Genomic DNA, 24,223 nt, shown 5'->3' on the forward strand with positions numbered 1-24,223 from the left:
AAAACTGGTTGCAAAGTGACAAAGTGGCAAAAACGAGCGAGAATGGACAAAATAATGAGTAACAGGTGGCAAAAATAGTCAAAAAGCAACAAAAACATGGCAGGAAAATGAGTGAAAAGTGACTAAAATGAGCTAAAAGCAGCAAAAGGTGGGAAAAGTGGGCAAAACACTGCAAAGACTGACTAAAAACATCCAAAAAGCAGCAAAAAACTGGCAAAAATGGGTCTAAAGGGAAAAAGTAGGCATAAAATGGCAAAAACTGGGTGAAAAGTGACAAAAATAGGCAGAAAAAGTGGCAGAATCAGGGCAGAAAGTGGCAAAATGGGTGAGAAGTGACAAAAAATGAGTTGCAAGTGGCAAAAATGGTCAGAAAAACAGCATAGTCATGGCAAAAATTAGTGCTAAGTGAATAAAATGGGTTAAAAGCAGCAAAAAGGTGGGAGAAAAGGTCAAAAATGGGAAAAAGAAGCGTCATGATGTGGCAAAAGTGAGCTTAAAGCAGTAAAAAATGATTAGTGGCAAAAAATTGAAATAAAGTGGCAAAAAATACAAGGGCAATGGAAATATAGAGACAGAACATTAGGGTTGACAAATAAAGCAAACTCTTTAAGTGTGGGAAACAAACTGATTAATGTGACTTGCAATGGGTAATTTCTGAGGTCAAAGTTTCCCTTTTTTAAGGTTTTCTAGGGGAGTAATATTTCAAATTAAGAGCCACAAATGATCACAAAAGAGCCACGCGTTGAGTATCACTGCTCTAAATGAAAGTAAACAGTGCCATCAGAAAGAAGAGTACTTCTTACATGTTTAATAAGGCTGTTGTTTTTAGATATCCCAGGAGGAGAATAACAGCACAAAATAGTCTTCAACATTTCAGGCCAAAAAAGCTTGGTGAGTGGAATGCTGTACATTTAGAATAAAGAAGAAAAAAATATCAGAAAATACATACACATATAAAAATAATCAGTGTATCATTCATTCATTTAATATTTGATTGATAATTGAATAGGAAATAATGAAAAAATGGTTCATTTTCTTGTTTTTATTCCTGAAACAAAATCAAATAAACGGGAAATGATATGTCTTTTTGACTTTTGCTGTTAATGTTGGGATCAGAGGATGTAATATGAAAAAACAGGCATAAGCAGTTAGTATAATTTCAGTATTATTTTGCATAACCTGGTGCAGGTGTTGTGCTCAGAAAAGCGTCCTGAGAATCACATGCCCATAGCTGAGGAGTTCACGCTTCCTGGATTGATATATGGGAACACAAACACTGGCATCAAGTGAAGTCACGTTCCCTCACTTGTGCTCCTTCATTTGGGTTCGTGCCATGCTTTAGTCCACCTTGTCCTTTCGTGCCAGAGCCAGGGAAGCATGCCGCGTCCAAGCACGGAGACTCTGAGACCATGCTTCATGTAAACAAACCCATGCATGTGCTGATCGATAACATGATGATGTGCATACAGGAGGAATCAATGCTCAGGCTCAGTTTGGCCCAGAGCAATAAAAGTGTTAAACTGTTAATGAAAATAGAAATGCCAACAAAGTGTTTAGCTATCCTCTCAGGGGCGTGTATCATCAGGTGATACACTACTTACATGAAAACGGAGCAGTGATCCAAAACAACTTCCTGAATTCAGCTGTTGCGTTCTCTCCTTTGAGTTATGTCATGAAGCATGCATTAACTTCAGAATGACTCGACAGTAAATCTTCAGACATAAATGTGTGCCACTGCTTGGGGAAATCCTGACAAACGTTATGACATGGTTAAAGAAGTGAACTTATTTCAAACTTTTTAGCAGAGCTTTTTACAAATCCACAAACCTCAGAGACGGCATGTTGCAGACTGGCAAGCATGCACAGACTGCATAGCTCAGGTTTGCAGCGAACTCAGATGAGTACTGTATAAATAGTATTTATTTATGCTGCAAAAAGGCAAATAGTGGCTGCATGAGCAAGGACGGTGATATGTTGAGTGTTATGGCTGTGGCTACAATGCAAAAGCAAGTTATTATTGAGTATTTCAGCCCAACCCCCCCTCCCCCAGCAACTACTGCCAAAAAGGCTTGCTTATATAATGGACAAAAGGATTTGTGATTGTGGCTAAAAGCAGCAGAAAATCAGCAAGACACAGACCCATATGACTCTCTTATTCCTCAACAGGGAATAGTTTTATAGAAAACTTTTAGACTTTGAAAAACACATTCCTGTTTGCCTCCAACATATTTTAGCGTAGGGAGTAAATCATAGATTTCTTGGATAACACTGTAGAAATAAAGTGTGTTGTATTTTGTTGGGAAGGAAACCCCTTTATTAAAATTGAGTGTATATTATGTGGACTCTGTTATTTTTTTCTCATTATTTTCTCATGCCCCTGGTAATATGCAAGGACATCCAGAACACTACTGGGGTTGTGTCAATCCCAGGACAGTCTGGCTACAAATGTTGGAAACATTTGAGAAAGTTGGTTGAACTGGTGACTATTGAGGGAAAGCCGTTCTTCCTGCAAGGAAACCACACGACTTTTCCAAATGTTGCCTATATTTCAGACAGTATGCAGGCCTGCATTTTTGACATTAAAAACAATGTATACTCCAATATTTGGTGGCTATGATTTCAATTTCTGTTGCTATGATATCAAACAGGTACAAGTTTTAATCTGTTCCTAACCACTGGAGTGTCTGGACATGACTGAGGAAAAGTACAGGTGGTTCAAGTCTGCAGAGATTTTACTGTGGGATAATCCTCCCTCTCGCCTCTCTCTTTAACAGTGTGATTAAATGGGTTTTAAGTATGCATGTTGAAATGTTTCTGTTTGTGTTTGTGCTTCAGGAAGAAGATGGGGAGATGGTCGTTACATCTCACAGCGGGGCTCGGGCTTCTGGCCATCTTACTGACCTGCTGTTATGCTGAAGGTAAGGAAGTCAACAGTCCTGAAAGAGGCCTGAAAATGTTGAAAGCACAATGATTTACAATCTCTGTCAACATGAAATTTTTAAATGTTTTATTTTTCCCCTAAAACATCAAAAACTGTGAAAAGGTTCCATTCATAGTTAAATGTGCAAGGACACACTAATCCCTACAGGTCAGAGGCATAGATTAGAGATCAGTGAAGAATGTGCTTCATACATGACTCTTAACATTCACTTTCATGGAAGTCATATCCTCCTGAGACCCTGCATGTTTTAACTTCTGCAAAAATATTTGTTTAAATAACTATCTGCAATTTCCATACAAGTTTAAGGAATTAGCTTGGAACTGATTTGAATATTTGAGGGTCTTTAGATTGGATGTTTTTGTAAGGATTCTCTTGAATATCAATGGGAATTTGGGGGAATTTGTTTGAATGTTTGGGGGCATTAGATTGGAAATTTTCCATGGAATTTTGGTTGAATTTATTTGTAGTTTGCTTTAAAATTTTAATTGGAATTTGCTTGGAATTTTTCAGGAACTTTCATGAAATTATTTGGAAAGTTTTATTTTAAATCTTTGGGCTTTTTCATAATGTTTGGGGAGCAATGTTTTTTTTATGTTTTTAATGTGAAAAAAGGCAGGATGTTTTAATTATGTCTTGGAAAAAATTAGAGAATTAAGGGGATTTATTTCTTTTAGGATATCACTCATAATTTTAGTGGAAATTTAGCTCATATTTGGCCTTTACAAGTTCTTGTGGTCCATCATCAGAAAAAATGAATGTCTCTTATTGACTGACGACTGACCGTTCCCCTACCAGCTTTCCGATACACAGCCAAGATGTTTGGTCAAAAATCTCAGAATCAGGGCGCTCTCGAGATGTGTTATGCTGTTAACAGTTACTCTTTGGGTCTTTTACTTATCAGGCTCTACTTCTTGGAGATGAGAATCTTTGAGTATCTGAAGAATTGATTCGATTTCAATTTCAAATCCGGGGGTCACAATTCTAATCACAATCAATTTTCAATTGAAACCGATTTCTGATTCACAACACATTCACTATTTCTTCTAAAGGATGATAATTTCAGCATCTGCTCCAGTCTGCTGTGCACTGAGGGGCTGTAAATTATTATTTGACATTTATATGCTTAATGTAATGTGCTGTAGATATTGCTTTTTTACATATTTGCAGCATTTTTAGCAGCTAATTACAATGATAAAGAATATGTATTATTTATTATGACATGTGCTGCTGACCTTTTGGCCAGGTCACCCTTGTGAAAGAGATATCGATCTCAATGGGTCTTTTACTGGTTAAATAAAAATAATAAATAAATAAAAATGATTTATTAAAAATTAAATGTGTGGGCCTAAGCAGAAGCACATTTCTCGTAAACTCATCAGTGGAAACATGATCATAAATCCAAAGCCTTCACTGCTGATGCTGCTGTAGAAGAGTGGGTGTTGTGGTTTAACTAGTGACCGTGTTAACTGGTGACTTCTTAAAACACTGAACATGTTCTGTTATCTCTAAGATATGCTGAAGAAAAAACTAAACAAAGGGGCTCTAAGTTTTCAATACCTGTTAATATCCCAGACATATTTGTGTATTCATCAGTTAACATGGTTACGTGTTAAACCGTAACACCACTCAGTGACATGAAACTTGATAGATCCTGTTGTGTTTATTGTTCATGGTGTTCAGCAGTTGTTAGCTGATGTTTACTTACATATGATGTGAATTCGGCAAATGAACCGATCCTAGAGAAGGCTACTGTTTTTAGTTTAGCACGGAAGCAGATACGTCTGGTCAGGCGTCTTCTTGGATTTTAGAATCCACGGTGAGTCTTAAACCTTTCTTTTGGGAAAACAGGACGGGCTGAGTAACTGTGCCATTCATGAACAAGCTTGTTCTATGAAATGGCTCTTTAATGCAAGCTACGATAGTTAGCTCCCATTTGAGTGCCAGTTTCCTGTCCTCCATCCTTTGTCGTTGTTTTATCCACGTTTAAAAAGCCAAACTGTTAAAACGTCCTGAGCTGAGCCAAATGATCTGGATCTCTAAAAAGAGAGGGATTCACCATCACAAAGAACAAGGAGTCACAAAGAGTTAGCTGAATTGTGACAAAACTGTCCAGGCTTTTTTAATCCATACTTTCCGCAAACTTTTTTTTTCTTCTTTTTGCCTCCGTATTTCACTCCTTTCGGGAAAAACAGGGGTCTTAAGAATGTTTTTCATTTTCTTTGCATAGTCTTAACAGCACCAAACATGGCCTTTTTGGTAGCATTTCTCTATGCAGAAATCACTTCTTGCCCCCCATCTGGAGTTCTCAGCTGCTGTGTGGCATCATCTGCAAAGAACCTATACTGAGGCTAACTACACGAATTCATAGATGCTTCTGCTGAGAAGCTTTATGGAGATACTGATTTACTTTTCCAGCAGGACTAAGCACCCACTCACAGGGAAGCCAAATCTACCGGAAACTGGTTTGTAGACCATGGTGTTACTGTGTTTGATTGGTCAAACTGGTGTGACCTGAACCCTGTAGATCAGTGATACTCAACATTTGGCTCTGGAGCCACATGTGGCTCTTTTGTGATAATTTGTGACTCTTTCATGTCTTAATTTGAAACAATTCTCATTTTTAACACTTCTTTTTGACACTTTTATCCTGCTTTTTGCAGTTTTTTCCCCTTTTTTGCCTTTTTTTGCCACTTTTCACCCATTTAAGCTGCCTTTTGCAGTTAAATGCCACCTATTTCCCATTATCCCACCTTTTTTTTCTGATTTTTGCCCATCTAAGTCACATTTCACTCATTTTTTGCCACAGTTTTCCCACTTTTGGCCAATTTTTGCCACCTGTAGCTCTTTTTTTTACCACTTTGTGCCCTGTTTTGCCACTTTTTCTCCCCATTATTATAACTTCTTTTTGCCACTTTTCAACCATTTTGACACTTTTATCCTGCTTTTTTCAATTTTCTGCCCTTTTTTGCCATTTTTTGCCTCTTCTCACCAATTTAAGCTGCCTTTTGCAGTTAAATTCCACTTATTTCCCATATTTCCACCTTTCAGATTTATGCCCCTTTTAGTCACTTTTCACTCATTTGTCACGTTTTTGCTTGTTTTGGACCATTTTTACCACCTGTAACTCATATTTTGCCACTTCTCACCCATTTTTGCCACTTTCTGCCCTTTTTTTTACCACTTTTTCTCCACATTTTTGTCACTTTTTCCTCAGTGTCTGCCCCTTTTTGCCTATTTTTGCCACTTCTTGCCCATTTAAGCTTCCTTTTGCAGTTAAATTCCATTTATTTACCCATTTTCCCATCTTCTGTTCTGATATTTGGCCATTTTTCCCAACTTTTTTCAGATTTTTGCCACTGTTTGACAATTTTTTTGCCACCTTGAACTTAACTTTTGGTCATTTCCCACCAATTTTTGCAACATTCTGCACTTTTTCTTCCAGTGTTTGCTGCTTTTTGACCACTTTTGCCACCTTTAACTTATTTTAATTGACGCTTTTCCTTACTTAGATTGTGGCTCTTGCAAATGTGTTTTTCAACAATTTGGCTCTTTGGTTAAGCAGGGTTAAGTAACACTGCTGTAGAGAATCTCTGGGGGAATATCAGGTAGATGAGAGACACCAGAATCATCAATCCAGATGAGCTGAAGGCTGCTCTCAGAGCAACCTGGGCTGATCGCCTCCATGCCTCATAGAGGCAGGAATTTGTGCAAAAAGGGCCTTCAACCAATACTGAGTGCATGAACAAGCATAATTTTACAGAGTTAGACATTTTTGTATTATAAATATGGTTTGTAGTGTTTAGTATTATTTAATATTTTGGCAAAGTGGGTTTTTGTGAGCTGTTTGTAAGCACGTTTTTCCCCTTTTAAATTACATGAATGTTTCCTTGATATTCTACTTTTTTTAATGCACCTGTATATTTTGATGAAGTTGGTTTCTATGTTGCCTCTCTGTGGCTCCGACTCTTCCTAACACACATCCTCCTTCCTCTCCCATCTCCATTTTTACCCTACAGGGAACTACTGCTTTGCTGCCAAGGACAAGACGTGCTCAGAGTGCCTGCAGGCTGGAAAAGGCTGCGCCTACTGCCCTGAAGAGGTGAGAATAGAAAATAGCAGGAGTGCTGTCTTATTCTTAGTATAGTATGGAAGCTGAGAGATTTGTCCACACACTGTGTTTTTGGTAATTCCTTTTTTGTGTCAGTCACATTGTGCATTATATTTTTACATCTGAAGCTTTTTTTTTTTTTCATTTTTTTTATGCCAGAAGCTTCAGTTGAAAACAAATATTCTCATAAATCCACACGCAGTGTCCCATAATGACTAAGTGGAAAGGGAATTTTAGAAATTTCTGCAAATTTATTATAAATAAAAACTGAAACATCACTTTGACATTAGTATTCAGACTCTTTGCAACAAGACCTACAATTGAGCCCAAGTTCCTCCCATTCTTCTGCATCTTTGCTGAGATGTTTTCACCTTGATTGGAGTCCACAAGTGGTAAATTAAACTGATCGGACATGATTTGGAAAGGCGCACACCTCTCTATAGAAGGCCTCACAGCTGACAATGGATATCAGAGCAAAAACCAAGCCATGAGGTCAAAGGTCATAGGAGCTGCAGAGACAGCTTTGTTGACAGGCACAGATATGGAGAGGCTTAAAAAACTTCTGCACTAAAGGTTCCCAAGAGCACAGTGACCTCCAGAATTCTCAAGTGGAAGAAGTTTGCCTAGTTTAGCTGGTCGCTGGCTACACTAGGCAGTTGGTGGAGAAGGGCCTTAGTAATTGAAGTGACGAAGAGCCTGATGGTCATTCTGACTGAGCTCCAGAGATCCTGCAAAGTTCCAGAAACACAACCATTACTGCAGCCCTCCACTGATCTGGGTTTTATGGCAGAGGGGCTAGACAGAAGCCTCCCCTCAGTGCAAAACATGTGAAAGCCTGCTTGGAGTTTTCAAAAAAGCACCTGAAGGACCCTCAGACTGTGAGAAACAAGATTCTCTGGCCTGAAGAAACCAAGATTTGGCCTCAGTTCAAAACAATATGTCTGGAGGAAACCAGGCACCTGCCCAGTACCATCCCAACAGGGAAGCATGGTGGTGGCAGCATCATGCTGTGGGGGTGTTTTTCAACAGCAGGGACTGAGAGACTGGGCAGGGTTGAGGGAGAGCTGAGTGGAGCAAAGTACAAAGATATCCTCAGTGAAAACCTGTGCAGGACCTGGGGCAAAGGTTCCTCTTCGAACATGATAGTGACCCTAAGCTTACAGCCAACAACACAGGAGTGGCTCAGGGATGACTGAGAATGTCCTGGAGTGGCTCATCCAGAGCAATGACTTGAACCCCATCCACCATCTCTAAAGAGACCTGAAAATGGCTGTCCACAATGCTCCCCAGCCAACCTGACTGAGCTGGAGGGGATTTGGAAGGAATGGCAGGAAATCCCCTAATCCAGGTGTGCAAAGCTTGTTGCCACATATTCAGAAATAAACGAGGCTGTAATTGCAGCTGACGATTCACCAAAGTACTGAGTAAAGGGTCTGAATACTGTTTGTCAATGTGACATTTTAAGTTTCTTTAAATTTGAAAATAAATTTGAAAAACAATTAAAACTAAATCTGCAAGCATTGATAACGGGCCCTTGCAACCCGTTGCATGTCGAGGTGTGTTGCTAGCAACAAGGTGTGCAAATTTGAGGGCTCGCCACGGCCATACCTTTCCACCAACGAAAAAGCCCTGAATAACTGTTCATCAGCCATGTCTCATCTAGCTGTAAGCCAGTGTACAAGTCAATCAGATGAAATCCCTCAGAGGAATTAATCCAGATAAGACCCCTGGAAAAGGCCAAAAAAGCCCCTTTTTTTGCATATTTATTCAAAATGGCGGATTTTCTGTTGGAGATAGAGTGTTGGCCCAAGAGGCTTTTTTGTAGATCTCCCCAAGCCACACCTGCACACAAAATTTCATGAATCTATGACAAAATAAAAGGAAGGGGCTTTAACTTTGAAAACTGTTAGGGGGCGCTATTGTACTGTATTGGTATCGGATGTACCTGCAAAGTTTCCCGAAAATTCAGAAATGTTAGGCCCTCAAAAGTCCATGCAATGACAGCAAATCATAATAAAAATAATCAGAGCGATTACAATTAGGTCCTCGCACCACTCAGTGCTCAGGCCCTAATTATGTTATCGCTATCTCATGCATGTTGGTATAAACCCTTAGAGCTCATGTGGCACCAATCCATGCTGCAGGCATACCCCTTTGTAAATTACTTGGTAACTTTTGAACTGTAAGTCGTAGACCCTAACTTGTTTTTTCCTGCGAAAGGTCTGTGTTGTGCCTTTCTAAATATGTTCTTCGTGCATTCATAGCTCTTAGAGAACATTTTCTAGTGAGCCCGGAACTTGGCTGACTATCCGGCGTCTCTGAGGACACTAAGAAGGGACACAGTTTATAAAAACTTTAATAACTTTTAAACCATAAGTCATCGACACTTTTTTCCTCTGTAACTGACCATTTTACCCTCCATTTGCTACCCTGGATGGCTCCGTAGCACTTAAGGATGCCAATCTTTAAAGAGCCCATAACTTCAGTGACTTTTCGGGGTCTTGAAAGATCAAATCCATGGCGTTAGATAATAAGCGTCTTTTTGTCCATTTTTAATCCATTTTCGATCATGTGCTTTGGCTTTCTTTGATAGGTAGCGCCATATTTGTTGAGGGCAATCTCATAATTATGTAGTAAATGTCACTTATCAAATGTCCTGTCTGTTCAGGAGTTTAATGGCCCTCGCTGTGACCGGTACCAGAACATTCTGGCCCACGGCTGCAAGGCTAATGTGATTCTCACAGCTCAGAGTAGTTGGCAGATGGAAAAGGTAGGTCCTCATCATCATTATTCCTCCTCAGTCATCCCACTGTTCTTTATCTTTGAATTTTTGTAAAACTTTATTTTAAAATGAAAAAATCCTCACTGAACTTTTTTTTTCTTTGCTGGCTCAGAATGAACAAATCAACGTGAACCTTCAGCAGTCTCAGATGTCTCCACAGCTGATGAGTATGACCTTTCTACCAGGAGAGGAGAGGGAGATGGAAGTGGAGGTGTTTGCTCCTACCAAAGGTCCTCTGGACCTTTATATCCTTATGGACTTCTCCAACTCCATGGCTGATGATTTGGACAACTTGAAGAGGATGGGCCGGAAGCTCGGTAAGCATTTTTGCAGTAGCAAAGAGTTGTAATGACTGTTGAGTAAGTTTTTGCTGTGATGCTGAGGAGGAATGTGTTTTCTTTAGCTTCTGTGGTGGGGAATCTGTCAAACGACTACACTATTGGCTTTGGGAAGTTTGTGGACAAAGTGATTGAGCCACAGACTGATATGAGACCATCCAAGTAAGATACTGTAGACAGTTTCACACCGAAGCATGCACAAAACTGCATACATGCAGCTATCTAATTTTACTTTTTCTCTCTTCTTTTCTGTTAAAAACTCTTTTCAGACTAGCGCAGCCATGGCCAAACAGCGACCCCCCGTTCTCATTCCAAAATGTCATCAAGCTGACCAGTGACTTGGACCATTTCACCAGCGAGCTTCAGAAGGAGAAAATTTCAGGCAACCTGGATGCTCCTGAAGGAGGCTTTGATGCCATATTGCAGGCTGCAGTTTGTGGGGTAAGAACTGACTTGTAACCACAAGAAGTGATAATTGCTGGTCCACAAATGGATCCCAAACTTCCCTCCCCATACTCAGGTGAATTTTTAGCATTGAGTGAAAAACAGGTGATAGGTTATAACATTGGAAATATATGAAATACTTTTATTTCTTATTTAACCTTTATTTAACCAGATAATTCCCATTGAGATCGAGATCTCTTTTACAAGGGTGACCTGGCCAAGAGGTCAGCAGCACACGTCATAATAAATAATACATTTCAGTGTCAGATCGCAACAATAAGTTAAAAACAAACAGTACTATAGAAAATGCACAGGTGTTTGCAGATAAAGTGCTGGGAAATGACTCAGAAATGACTCAGAAACACAGGCACTGTTCTGAGGTCTCACGATGTCTGTCATTTAAAACTGATTTTACTGTGACAAATCAAATGTTAATTTTGATATAATTCCACACCTTTTTGTTTAAAATCTGCTATGGCAGTCCTATTGGTCTGGTGAGGCTACTATAAAGGCTGCACATAAGGGGGGATAAGGGGGGGAGCTTTCTGGGGCCCTTCCAAAAGTGCCATGGAGGTCAGCAAATGTGATGATCTTATTTTGTTTTTAACCTGAAAAATAATAACTGAAAATTTGAAATGTACATTTTCAAATTCAATTTACAGTCTTCTTTTAAGATTTATGTCTGAATCTGGTCACGGAGAGATTGAGCGTCCACAGACAGAGAGAGAGGGACATGGGGTAAAGCAGGGAGGGTGATGGATGGGAAAGTTGCCAGTCTGGTTGTTGTTTGACATTTGGGGCTTCTTTCAAAACATTCGGGGCTCCTGCTAGCACACTCAGGCCTGTGGCCTATCTAGCATGTCTCTCCCCACTGTTTTTTTTATTATTAAGTTTATTTGAGAGGGACAAAGCAAATTACATAGTGTAACTTCAGCCTGTTACAAACAAGCTAAAAGTAACTGATGTTTCACATATGTATTTGTTAACAAATACATCTTGTCTAAGAGGGGGTGGTTAACAGCAACTTGTTTAGGTGGGTACCAAAGCATACTGAACCAAATTTCAACATATCGTGGCTTTAATCTTGGCTGATCTCTGTGTTCCCAGCTCCCAGTGTTTAGTTTTTCTTTGTGTTCATATCATAGGACAAAATTGGCTGGCGCCCCCACAGCACACATCTCCTGGTGTTCTCCACTGAGTCCGCCTTCCATTATGAATCTGACGGCGTCAACGTGCTCTCAGGCATCCTCAAACGTAACGATGAGCTCTGCCACCTGAACGACGACGGTAAATACACGGAGGACACAAACCAGGATTATCCTTCGATACCAACCCTGGTCCGTCTTCTGCGTAAACACAACATCATCCCCATCTTTGCCGTCACCAACCACTCCTACACATACTACAAGGTCAGCAGACTTCTGTTTACCAGTAAAGTTTAGCTTGTGACATAATTGAAAACATAAGCTCACAGTTATGGTCACGTTATTTTTGTAATGTGCATGCCGTCCATTCAGAAACTGCAAACGTATTTCCCCATCGCTGAGGTTGACCTGCTGCAAGAAGACTCCTCCAACATCCTGGAGCTCTTGGAGGCTGCCTTTAAGGTAAATCGTCAGCCCTCCTTTCTGCTAGGAGATTGTCTTGCATGTACTACTCTAAAGAGAATTGAATCTGGTGTCATGAAACCGGTGTGTTTCCCTCCATGTCTCTGTAGAATATCCGTTCTAAGATGAGCATCCATGCAGAGGATCAGCCAAAAGCTTTCACAACAGAGTTCAGGACCATCAGTGGAATTCTTTCTCAACACGGGGACTTCAATTTTAAGCCGGGCAAAAAAGTAAGAATGATTCCCACAAACATACATTTTTGTGTTCAGATGAAAAATTTGAAGTTAAATAGCTGAAAAATGATCACAATGACAATTTTTCAATATTTCTAAGAGTCCTACCTGTTTTTGCACTTCCTTTCATTACGATAAAGTTTCAATTTTAATTTGATTCTTCACTCAGAAATCTTAAACAAGGAACAACACGGCCTTTCTGATAGAAAATTTTTAAAAGAAAACATCAAATTAAGAAGAATCTCCTTTATTCAAGCCTAACAATTGATTTTTACCCTTTTAAATTTCATTTTAATGTTAATTTAAGCTTGTTTAATACTTTAACACACTTTTTTTATTTGTGGGTATTTGTGCTGAGCCTAAATCATTGTCAAAATTGTCCAAAATGATCATTTAAAAACTCAAACTCAAAACTGTACCCACCTCATACAGTCCAGTCTTGATATCCTTTCAGAAAACGTCAGACCCACAGCTTAAAATCTCTGGGTATTTTATTAAGAGCTCACCTTCATATCAATAAAGTTGTCCAGTCTTGCTTTTTTCACATCAAAACCTTAGAAGACCTGGAAAAAGTAATCCACGCCCTCATCTTAGTTGATGAGAGACGGTCTGATCTAGGCAGACTTACACATGTGACATATTCCTTCATTTCTTGCTGGGGGATGTTCAGTGCTTTAGATTTTTTTGTTCCCATCCCCTGACTTATACTTTTCAATAAGCTTTTCTCTTGGTGTATTCCTTTGTCTTCATGGTGTAATGGTAACCAGGAATACTGAATAACCAGTGACTGGACCTTCCAGACACAGGTGTCTTTATACTACAATCACTGGAGACACATTCACTGCATTCAGGTGATCCCCATTTCACTAATTGTGAGACCAATTAGCTGGACCTCTGTTACTTTAAAGGGGGTGAATATTTATGCAGTCACTTATTTTACATTGAATATTTTTGTTTGTCATTACTTTGAAGAATTTTTTTTTTTCACTTTGACATCAAAGAGGGATTTTTTTTTTTTTTTTGAATTTTTTTATTGGTCAAAAAAGCCAAATTATATTGACCATGATTGATTTGGGTAAAACATCCAAGGGGGTGAATACTTTTTATAGACACTGCAACACACTAAAACTTATAATAAAGGAAAGTGCATTGTTTTACCTTTAAAAATGGGTCATTTGCAGGTTTTCAGGGTTTTGTCTAGACCCCTTATCTCCAGTGAAAGCCAATCTTAATGCTTCAGCATACTATAAAGACATATTTCAATGAGTTCAATGTGGAAGAACTTGACTGGCTTGCATGGAGCCCTGACTTAAACCCCATGGATCGCCCTCGGGATAAACTGGAACAGAGACTGTGAGCCAGGCCTTCTGGTCCAATATCAGTGCCTGACCTCATAAATGCTCTGCAGAAAGAATGGGCACACTCCAAAATCTTGTGGAAAGCCTTCCAAGAAGAGTGGAGACTGCTATAGCTGCAAAAGGGGGTCAACTCCATATTAACGTACATGTATTTGAATACATTGTCATGTCTGGCAGCTGAATACTTCGGTCCATATAGTGATTTTTAACAAGGTTTTTACCAGATTAGCGCTAAGACTCATCAAACTGAATGCTAACTGTTTGTGTGTTTCTTAGGGCAAGTTCAGGATGCTGCTCAGAGCCAACCGAGAGGTTGAGAAGGAGGCCGTCTGCGAGCTGGACCCAGATCAGAAAGAAGGAACACTGAGAATCAAACCCACGACCTTTAATGCTGCTTTCAATTTGAAGGCTTCAGTTTTATGTCCAACCTGCGAATGTGAGAATGTGCGTACACAGAGTGATAGTGAAACACATAAAAAGTCTTGATAAAGTCCTAAGTGTTTGAGGAAGATTAATCCCCCCTATCGTTCTTCTCTGTTTCCTAGACCAGAATCCCAAATGCACCCAGATGCTACGGCAATGGCGACCTTGTGTGTGGGAAGTGTCAGTGCTATCCTGGCTGGTGAGAGGCTCTTTGTGTTTATTCTGATTTTTGGTGTAGCAGCACTCCCGACAGGCTTTGTAATATTTGATATTTTACTCTGCTCTGCCCGTGTGTCTCCTTCAGGCTGAGTACATTCTGTAACTGCACAGCAGGTTCTGCATCGGACACCAGTAAGTGTATCGCTCCAGGCTCTACTGAACCGTGTTCAGGCCGCGGTGAATGCTCGGACTGTGGACTATGTGTGTGCTACAACCCAGACCAGTTTGAAGGACCCTACTGCCAGTATGATAAGACCCAGTGTCAACGGTTCGGAGGATTCCTCTGCAATGGTATGAAAGCAGTGTTGATGCCGTTGACTAAAACTAAAACTAAAATGTTTGTTGACCACCTTTTCCCACATGTGGGACACTAAAATTAGCTAGAAATAGATAAACCTTAAAATAGATTTACAAACCTCAGAACAGAATGACAGAAAAATATATGGTGGAAAATAATGTAGTAGATAATGCAAAGTGACATTCAAAGCATGAAGCAGGAACAGCACATGTTCCTGCCCTTCCTATGATAAGGAAAGCCTAAGGCATGGAGAGAAGCAGAGCAAAGCAGGCTTCAGTGACAACAGAATGACATTGATTAAGTGAGAAGCAGAGTGAAGGAGGAGCTGGGGTGGAGGAGGTTTGCAAGAGCAGCTTGCAGAGCATAGCCTGGCGAGATCCGTTTAAATAAGGCAGCACGTGCTTAGAGCAAAGACAGAATGGAAAGCAAACCCCTCACAGGGATAAAACTAAAATGCTATTCCTTCTTCTCTCATCAGACCGTGGCTCTTGTGTAATGGGTCGCTGTGCATGCACAGAGGGCTGGGAGGGAAACGCCTGCGAGTGTCCCAAGAGCAACCAAACCTGTCTGGATTCCAAAGGAGTGAGTCCTTATTTTTGTTCTATATTGTGTTATCATGCCACCTAAAAATTCACCCTGTGTCTGACTGAGTGTTTTTCTGTCCCAGGGTATCTGCAATGGGCGAGGTAAATGTATGTGTGGCCGCTGTGAGTGTCCACTTTCAGGGATTGAGATGACGACATCCTGTGAGCCAAATTTCCAGGTTTGTGAATACATTCTGCATGCATGTTCACTCATAAGTCAGGCTTTGGATGTCCAGTGCTGCTAGTTTTTACACATTTGTCTCCCTTATATGTTTTAGATGATCAAACAAATTTTGATAGGAGGCGATGATAACCTGCGTAAATACAGAATACACAGAAACAGATAAACAGAGCTGCTCTCATGTTTGATTTTCTGTAACATTGTCACTGTCTAATGTTTTTTTTTTTTTACTGTCTCTATTGTACCCTGTCACTTTTTCCCACTTTAAAAAACTGTTTTAGCTTTTGTATTCTTACAGAAGCCCTTCTAGGGACGGGTGTTGCAAATAAGCTTTCACTACAAACACTATGATACTTGCATGGGATGCCTGTTCTCAGCTGCCTATGTTTATTGTATCTGTCCCTAATAAATAAACCTTAATAATGATAGTAATAATAATAATAATAATAATGAATTAACTGTCAGTAACCACATTTTTGGGGAACTTGAGTAAAATTACACTAGCCTCACCCAGGTCTGATTAATGCCAGGCCTGTTGAATCCAGAAATCCTTTTAATAGAATCTGACTGACAAAGTGAAGTAGGTCTCAAAAAGCAACACATCATGGCACCGTCTTTTGTCGATGACTTTGGAGATGTTAGCTGTTATTCCGCTTACGGCCTCATGATGTGGTCTGGCAGTAATTGGGCCTGGGTGTGGCTGGTGAAACTGATGTCAGCTCTGCAAAAAATATGGTTAATTCATGATTTAACAAGGGAGGCAATTTTTTTCAGATATGGCCAGGTGTATTTGGATGCTTTTTTCCCTTAATAAATTAAATCATAGTTTAAAAAAACTACACTTTGTTTTTACTCAGGTTATCTTTGTCTAAAATCAATATTTGTTTGATTATCTGAAAATATTTAAGTGTGACAAATACACAAAAACATAAGGAATCAGGAAGTGGGAAAACACTTTATCACAGCACCGTGTATAAGAAAGGGGGGATTTTAATAGGGATTCTACCCTTTAATACATCTTCCACTCATTGAACGTGTCTAATGCTGGACCTTACGTTTGTTTTAAGCTTCTAACATTATCATACCACTGTATTTGACCTGACTGTGTGAATCTAGGCCCAGCTGGGAGCGTGCGAGGCTACCAGGAGTTGTGTCCAGTGTCAGGCCTGGCAGACAGGAGAGAAGAAGAAGAAGGAGGAGTGTGATAAGTGTCCTTTCAAAGTCATCATGGTGGATGAGCTCAAAGAATGTAAGGGCTTACAACACGAAACATGACTGTCATCTCTTGGTGGCTCTCTCTTGTTCATACGTTTTTGTATTTGTGTTTTCAGCTGAGAAGGTTCTGGATTCTTGCAGTTTCCGAGATGAGGATGACGACTGTACGTACCACTACACAGTTGAAAACCCTAAAGATCCTGCAGTGAAAGACTTAGAGGTTCAGGTGCTCAAAAAGAAAGGTGAGTTGTTACTTGTGCTCTCTGCTTTAAGGGGCAGGGGTAAAAAAACACAAGAGATCAATACAGAGCCTTTAAAAAGTACTCACCCACTTAGTCAATATAATTTGGCTTTTTTGACATGACAATTTTACAAAAAAAAAAAATTTAATGTCAAAGTGAAAACAGATTTTTATAAAGTAATGTCAATTAGACTAAAAAATTGTAATGTACAATAAGTGACTGCATGAACCCGCTTGAAAGGGCCTGACCTAATTCAACAGAGGTCTAGCCAGCCGGTGTTAGTAGTCTCTCAGTTAGTGAAAACGGGATCACCTGAGTACAGTGAATTTGTCTCAAGGGATTATAGTGTAAAGACACCTTGTCTGGAAGGTCCAGTCCCTGATTAATCAGTATTCCTGGCTACCATTACACCATGAAGACAAAGAACACCTCAAGCAACTCAGAGAAAATGTTATTTAAAAGTGTAAGTCAGGGGATGGATACATAACAATTTCCAAGGCACAGGGCATACCTTGAAGTTCAGTTAAATCCATCATCAAGAAATGGAAGGAATATGGTGCCTGTGTAAATCTGCCTAGATCAGACCATCCTCGCAAAGTAAGTGACCGTGCGAGAAGGAGTCTAGTGAGAGAGTCCACCAAGACACCTATGACTACTCTGAAGGAGTTCCAAGCTTCAGCAGCTGAGATGGGAGAGACTCTGCAGACAACAACTGTTGGCCGGGTTCTTCACCAGTCAGAGCTTTAGAGAAAGCCACTGTTGAAGGAAAACTCAGGTTCAATCTGGACTAGAGTTCACCAAAAGACACGTGGGAGACTCCATGGTCAAGAGAAAGAAAGTTCTTTGGACTGATGAGACCAAAATGGAGCCACCAAACACTGCACATCACCACAAACATGCCATCTCCACTGTGAAGCACGGTGGTGGCAGCATCGTGCTGTGAGGATGCTTCTCGGCAGCTGGTCCTGAATTGCTTGTAAAGATAGAGGGTAGAAATCTATTTTCACTTTAACATTAGTTTTTTTTCTGTAAAATCAAAGTGTTTAAAAAGCCAAATCGTATTGACTATGATTGATTTATAAAATCAATAAAATGGTCTTTATTTTGACTGAGATGAACTGCCAGTGTTTTTGTCCACAGAATGAGAATATTCATGTATTATTGAGTGGAATCAACACCTAAGATCATCTTTTAATCATGCTGAAATAACAAAATTAAGATCATAATTTCATCCCAAGACATATTCACGTTTTGTTTTACTGCAGTTTTATTACAGGAGTGTACTGCATGACAGTTGAACCTCTAACTTGATCGTCTTTTCCTCATGAATCTTCAGATTGCCCCGCTGCCAGCCTCCTGTGGTTGCTCCCTCTCCTCTTGTTCCTCTTGTTGTTGCTGGCGCTTCTCCTGCTTTGCTGCTGGAAATATTGCGCCTGCTGCAAAACGTGCTGCCAGGTATAAAACCATAAATATTTACATTATTACATGATAGTCTTAAAGTCAGAGTTAAAGTCATGCCTTCTGTCTCCTCTTGACACAGAGCTGCCTCGCCCTGCTGCCTTGCTGTAGACGAGGTAAGACTTTAGTTGAATTCAGTGCCGCCATATTGTTTTAATGTTGTATTCTCCTTCCCTCGATGACCATGTTCTATAACATCGCCTTAAATTGAATCTCTCCAGGCCGCATGGTTGGCTTCAAGGAAGATGAGTATTTGTTTCGTCAGTCTCTGCTCACCTCAGACCATCTGGACACACCAATGGTGAGGACTGGCCCCCCTAAGGGGACCGATGTGGTTCGCTGGAAGGTAACTGACAACGTACACCGACCACCCAACCACCCCCAGGCTCTGATTAAACCCAGCCCGAAAGAGATAAGTGAGTGATGATGAACAGTTCTTTTAACTGGGCGAGTTAGATATTTTATGTCTGATCTCTAATCCCGGTTCATGATTCTCCTTTCTTGCAGTCCAGTACCCCATCTCCCTCCGACTGAACAGATTGTTTTCTGAGAACCTGTCTCGCCCAGAGTCCAGAGATGCTGAACAGCTCCGTAAAGAAGTGGCCGACAATGTGAGTGCTTTGTTGGTTTGCAGCTATGTTTTTTTTTTTTTATTGAATTGAAGAAAGCTTTATGTTGAGTGCACTATATGTTCTTAATCCAGCTAAATGAAGTGTACAAGCAAATTCCAGGGGCACAGAAGGTGCAAAAGACCTCCTTCAGGTGAGATGTGTGACATTTCATCTGCCTTTCCACTGCATGCAGACACTTTGGTTTTAATACTGTTCACTCATCATTTCTGTTTTGTTCATTGCAGAATGCAAAGAAATGCTGGAAAAAGGTGAGCATCTGGTTGATTGGTAGAAATAGAACACCAGATTTTACTGATATGAAGATAATGCATGTCTAACCTCTCTTTGCTCTTCAGGCAGGACTACGCCATCATGGACACGGTCTTATCTGCTCCACGTGGGAACTACCCGGATATTGTCAAACTCACTGAGAAAAATGTCCAGTCTGGAAACGTGGGCGACCTTAAAGTGGTGCCGGGTTACTATACTGTGGCCACAGACAGAGGTGTGTTTTATCTACTCATGCCTGTAGATGAAGTGTGAGCTCTCATGCCCTCTCTGAGAAACTGTTGTAATCACCTGTTCCTCTGCAGAGGCTGCCGGAGCCATAGAGTTCCAAGAAGGTGTGGAGTCTGTAGACGTTCACGTTCCCCTCTTCGTCAAGGATGAAGATGATGACAAGAAACAGCTGCAGGTGGAACTTGTGGATGTACCGCTGGGCATTGCAGAAGTTGGAAAACGTTTCGTGAACATCACCATCATCAAAGAGCATGGTGAGACATTTTAGTGTATATAAATCTTCAAAATGAGACAGCTAAGCTACAGATTGCTTTAACAGATTCTCTCCTCTCTCCAGCCTCCAGTGTCTTCTCGTTCCTCCAGCCGGCCTACACTTACAGCAGGAGTGACGGTGTTGCCAACATCCCAATCAGCAGAGAGATTATAGAGGATGGACGCACCCAGGTCACCTATCGCACCCGGGACCTCACAGCCAAGGATAAGAAGGTGAGCTTATGCACTTCACTAATTTTAGCCTTGTATCCTTTATGCCTACGTAAATAATTGACCCTGATACTAACAGGTAATGTAGATAATGTACCTTTGAAAAGGGCAAAGGGCTTTACTTGATGTCCAAGAATTAAAAAGATTTTGGCGGGACTAATTGGAATTGAACCAGCTCTGGCATTTGCCCTATTGACTTCAGGGGCATAACCAGAGATGGGCACAGCTGACAAATGTCTCACTCTATTAACCATAAATCCGTTAACAAGGATGTTAACCTCCATAGCAATCAATCTAATAATTTTGTTCATAATTAGTGGAGGATGACAGCAATGGATGTTGACAGTTTATGGGGCAAGGAACCATATGTGCTCAACTTTGGCCAACTTTCTTTGTGACTCTTTTGTGATAGAGTAGTAGTAGTAATAGTAGTAAACTGCTTTGAACATACAAATGAGCATTTGAATGGCTAAAAAGGTTAGTGTAGCTTAGCTTATACGTTCTTCTGATAAAATATTTCTTAAACAGTTGGGCAACTTCTTCACTTATATATGGGCATGCTATATTAGGCCCGATAGATCCCCTGAACACATATTCCAAGCTACTGAATGGCAAAAAACAATATTACAACAATATTATCCTCTTCCCATGGCTACAGGCAGTTTCTATCATGCTTCTATCCATGCATAATGAGTGCAATTCCTTGCATTGGACTCTAGGAGGCATTATCTGCATACTTACAGAAATATGGACATTAGTGTCATACATTGGTGGACAAGAGGGGTTATAGAGTAATGTTGTGGTACTGGAGAACGGTCTTTTGGATGTCTTGGTCTTGGTCTTGGAATCAAGAGCATTTTTACTTAGTCTTGTCTTGGTCTCAGACTGGCTGGATTCAGGATTTCTCATCAAGACCGGAGACGACCACTGATGTGCTTTTCTTCATTGCCATTATTGTAATAATAAGGAGAAGCACTTGCTAAAACAAAATCTATTGGAAATTGGAAATCTATTCAGTACATTATCTACCTCTTAAAGGGGACGCATTTTAAGTTTCAGCCCTGCTGAACGAGCTGTTTCTGTGTCTGTAGCTTTAAATGGCAATGAGCTGTGTGACTCCGCCCCTCTCAGGAATTGGATGTGGCTCTCCTGATCCTCTTCTGAGCTGCCAGCTGAGAGAAGGATCAGTAGAGGAGAGCTGGACTTTCTTCCAAGCGGGGAGGGCCAACCAAACCTGGGGGTGGGGCTAACTCCCCACATGACATCACGAGGGGAAAATCTGAGAACGGCTTGTTTCAGTGCATATTTTCTGAAAGATAGAGGAGACAAATCCAGATAAATGTCTAGTTACCAAATATCTGAAACAATTCTGCAATCGTCTGTTTTTCTATACATACAAGGATTTATTTTGATAAGAATTTAGTTGAACAAATTTGATAAGATTTGAGATTTTTGCATTGTGGTGCTTTGAAAACAGAGTTAGAGACACCTTGTTTTTTGGTATCGAATTTATTTTAAAGAAAACTAAAATTAAAGAGAGAGTGCTCTTTTAGTATTCAACCTTGAGACGATTTTTAACATTAATTTTTATGGTCTTGGTCTTGTCTACCACTCTCTCTCTGCCCCCAAAGGTCCTGGTCTTGTCTTGGTCTCTGTGCACTCTGGTTTCAGATAGTGTGGTCTTGACTACAACACTATTATGAATACATTCTTGGGCAGGCTTGCATTCCCAGAGTAACTTGCTTTCCTTCCCTCAATTATAAAACCAACGTACTGTCCAGGTGGGGTCTGTGCTTCTGGAAGCAACACAATCACCAGACTCTGAGGCCATTTCTCTGTAAATTTTCATGGAAAACAGTTTAAACTGGTGTCTCATCTCTATGGAAAGTTAGGGACAAATGAGGCCTACTGCTGAAATAAGTAACTGATTAATCACGATTATTTGGAATAACAGACAGCTCTGAGTGGGACCAGTTTTTAAGGTCTAGTTGGTGAGATAGTTGGTGCAGTTTTCCATTACTCTTAGCTTTTTTATTCCTTGTCTTTTAGGACTATATGACGGTGGAAGGAGACCTGACCTACAATCCCGGTGAGACCCAAAAAATAGTGCCTGTTCGTCTGCTGGAGCTTGGAGAGAAAGATGGCCTCCTAGAAGACAAACAGGTCAAGCAGTTTGTCATGGATCTCAGTAACCCAAGACAGGGTGCCAAGTTGGGACGCTACCCCAGAACTACCGTCACTATCGCAGACCAACCAGGTAGGACAAGAAGTTTTAAATCAGGGTTTTTTTTATGATGTTGTTATTTGTATTCAGTGCTTGAATCCCCCATCCCCATCCAGACCCCGGTGTGGTGATGTTCAAAAAGGGCACCCAGAACTTCTCCACATCAGACCCCACCTACACCATCCCTGTGGTCCGCACTCGAAACCCGGACAGCCCAGCAACAGTGAAATGGCGCACCAAGAAAGCCCAGCGCTTTGACCTATCAGGCCCACTGAAGTTTGCTCCAGGAGAGACGGAGAAGAACATAGTAATCGACCCAAAGGCCCACCCCGGACCAATCAAACCAGAGACCTTCCATTTGGAGCTGTTTGACCCAAGTAATGGCACTACTATTGGAGAAAGAAAGACCACACTTATTAATATAACTGACGGAGGTGAGACAAAAGGGAGTAATCTGCCACAGAATATATGAAGAAAGTAACATAGGTACTGTATGTATTAAATGCTTTTATCATATTTGACTTCCTTTCCTTCCTGTAGCTCCAAGATCTCCAGAAATGGCCCCACTGCAGCAGAAGGGCTACATCAACTCTAAAGCCACCTCCCCTGGAGGTCACGTTCTCTCTCCAGCAAACCTTAAGGCCAAAGCAACTGGACCAAAAAGCATTCATCTCAACTGGGACCCACCACCTGGTAACCCTATGGGCTACAAGGTACTTCACATCTGTCTTTATCATAATTACCATTATTTACACAAGAAAATCCATCAAATTCTGTATCTTTTATTTCCATTTTCATTAAGGTTAAATATTGGATCTATGGAGACCCAGAGAAAGATGCCCAGGTCCTGGATGTGAAGACTACTCATGCTGAATTGACCAACCTGTACCCCTACTGTGACTATGAGATGAAAGTATGCGGCTACAACGCATTGGGAGATGGCTACGATACAGACATGGTTTCCTGTCAAACTCTGGAGGATGGTAATTCTGAGAATTTAGTGAACTGCTTTTGTTTTTTTCTTGTATTGCAGACTCTACCATCATTATAATAGGCAGTTAAAAACTTGACTTGAAACTTTGAAATCAAACATTTCACTTTGATACCATTCCCTTTAGCATTTTTCATTTACACGTCAATCCAGAGCAAGTTCTTTTTCATGGTTAAGCTGTTGTTATCTACCTGAGATTCACGATTTCAAAATAAAAAATTAGAGCAGGTTTTGATCCAAACAGGTTGTAAACAACCTTTAACTTAAGACAGTACAAATAAAAAGTTAGAGCAAAACCATGAACAGTTTCTCAAGAAAATCCAGAGTCTGGCTTCAGACTGTTCATCTCTGATGGCCTCTCATTGCTCATCATATTGCTAAAGCTAACTTAGCTGCAGATAACAGTGCTACATGTCTATGTGACTAATGTAGCTAAAGCTAAGCTCACAAAGCAGTTATGTAAGCTACATGTCCATGATATATGTGTAGCTCAGTCAGCTTAAGCTATGTTCACTAATGATCATATTTCTCAAGTTAACTTAGCTGCAGATAACAGTTCTACATAGCTACGTGACTAAGTAGCTTAAGCTAAGCTCACAAAGCAGCTACATATCAATGTTGTCTGTGTAGCTAAGTCAGCTTAAGCTATGTTTGCTCAAGATCACATTGTTAAAGCTAACTTAACTGTAGATAACAGTGCTACACAGCTACGTGACTAATGTAGCTAAAGCTAAGCTCACAAAGCAGTTATGTAAGCTACATGTCCATGTTATCTGTGTAGTTCAGTCAGCTTAAACTATGTTTGTTCAAGATCACATTGCTAAAGCTAACTTAGCTGCAGATAACAGTGCTGCATAGCTACGTGACAAATGTAGCTAGAGCTTGCAAAGCAGTTATGTAAGCTATGTATCCATGCTATCGGTGTTGTTAAGTCAGCTTTGGCTATGTATGCTCAAGATCA

General features: G+C 40.4%; 1 protein-coding gene across 5 annotated transcripts in view; it reads left to right on the plus strand.

The window, feature by feature from the left end:
- Nucleotides 1-24,223, plus strand: part of itgb4 (integrin, beta 4) — a 57,839-nt gene that overhangs the window by 19,768 nt on the left and 13,848 nt on the right. For all 5 annotated transcript variants that reach the window (XM_041816225.1, XM_041816223.1, XM_041816227.1 and 2 more), the window contains 29 exons: nucleotides 2,836-2,918; nucleotides 6,958-7,040; nucleotides 9,718-9,819; nucleotides 9,944-10,148; nucleotides 10,235-10,331; nucleotides 10,439-10,610; nucleotides 11,759-12,022; nucleotides 12,131-12,220; nucleotides 12,331-12,453; nucleotides 14,091-14,258; nucleotides 14,360-14,436; nucleotides 14,542-14,747; nucleotides 15,233-15,336; nucleotides 15,422-15,517; nucleotides 16,636-16,768; nucleotides 16,851-16,976; nucleotides 18,313-18,431; nucleotides 18,517-18,550; nucleotides 18,656-18,850; nucleotides 18,942-19,045; nucleotides 19,138-19,196; nucleotides 19,291-19,314; nucleotides 19,402-19,550; nucleotides 19,639-19,818; nucleotides 19,902-20,050; nucleotides 22,097-22,304; nucleotides 22,388-22,705; nucleotides 22,812-22,984; nucleotides 23,074-23,254. In XM_041816225.1, coding sequence (XP_041672159.1) covers nucleotides 2,843-2,918; nucleotides 6,958-7,040; nucleotides 9,718-9,819; nucleotides 9,944-10,148; nucleotides 10,235-10,331; nucleotides 10,439-10,610; nucleotides 11,759-12,022; nucleotides 12,131-12,220; nucleotides 12,331-12,453; nucleotides 14,091-14,258; nucleotides 14,360-14,436; nucleotides 14,542-14,747; nucleotides 15,233-15,336; nucleotides 15,422-15,517; nucleotides 16,636-16,768; nucleotides 16,851-16,976; nucleotides 18,313-18,431; nucleotides 18,517-18,550; nucleotides 18,656-18,850; nucleotides 18,942-19,045; nucleotides 19,138-19,196; nucleotides 19,291-19,314; nucleotides 19,402-19,550; nucleotides 19,639-19,818; nucleotides 19,902-20,050; nucleotides 22,097-22,304; nucleotides 22,388-22,705; nucleotides 22,812-22,984; nucleotides 23,074-23,254 — 4,015 coding nt within the window. In that variant the 5' untranslated portion in view covers nucleotides 2,836-2,842. The remainder of the gene's footprint in view (nucleotides 1-2,835; nucleotides 2,919-6,957; nucleotides 7,041-9,717; nucleotides 9,820-9,943; nucleotides 10,149-10,234; nucleotides 10,332-10,438; nucleotides 10,611-11,758; nucleotides 12,023-12,130; nucleotides 12,221-12,330; nucleotides 12,454-14,090; nucleotides 14,259-14,359; nucleotides 14,437-14,541; nucleotides 14,748-15,232; nucleotides 15,337-15,421; nucleotides 15,518-16,635; nucleotides 16,769-16,850; nucleotides 16,977-18,312; nucleotides 18,432-18,516; nucleotides 18,551-18,655; nucleotides 18,851-18,941; nucleotides 19,046-19,137; nucleotides 19,197-19,290; nucleotides 19,315-19,401; nucleotides 19,551-19,638; nucleotides 19,819-19,901; nucleotides 20,051-22,096; nucleotides 22,305-22,387; nucleotides 22,706-22,811; nucleotides 22,985-23,073; nucleotides 23,255-24,223) is intronic.

The sequence above is a fragment of the Cheilinus undulatus genome, linkage group 20 (genome assembly GCF_018320785.1).
Source record: "Cheilinus undulatus linkage group 20, ASM1832078v1, whole genome shotgun sequence".
Classification (NCBI taxonomy): Eukaryota; Metazoa; Chordata; class Actinopteri; order Labriformes; family Labridae; genus Cheilinus; species Cheilinus undulatus.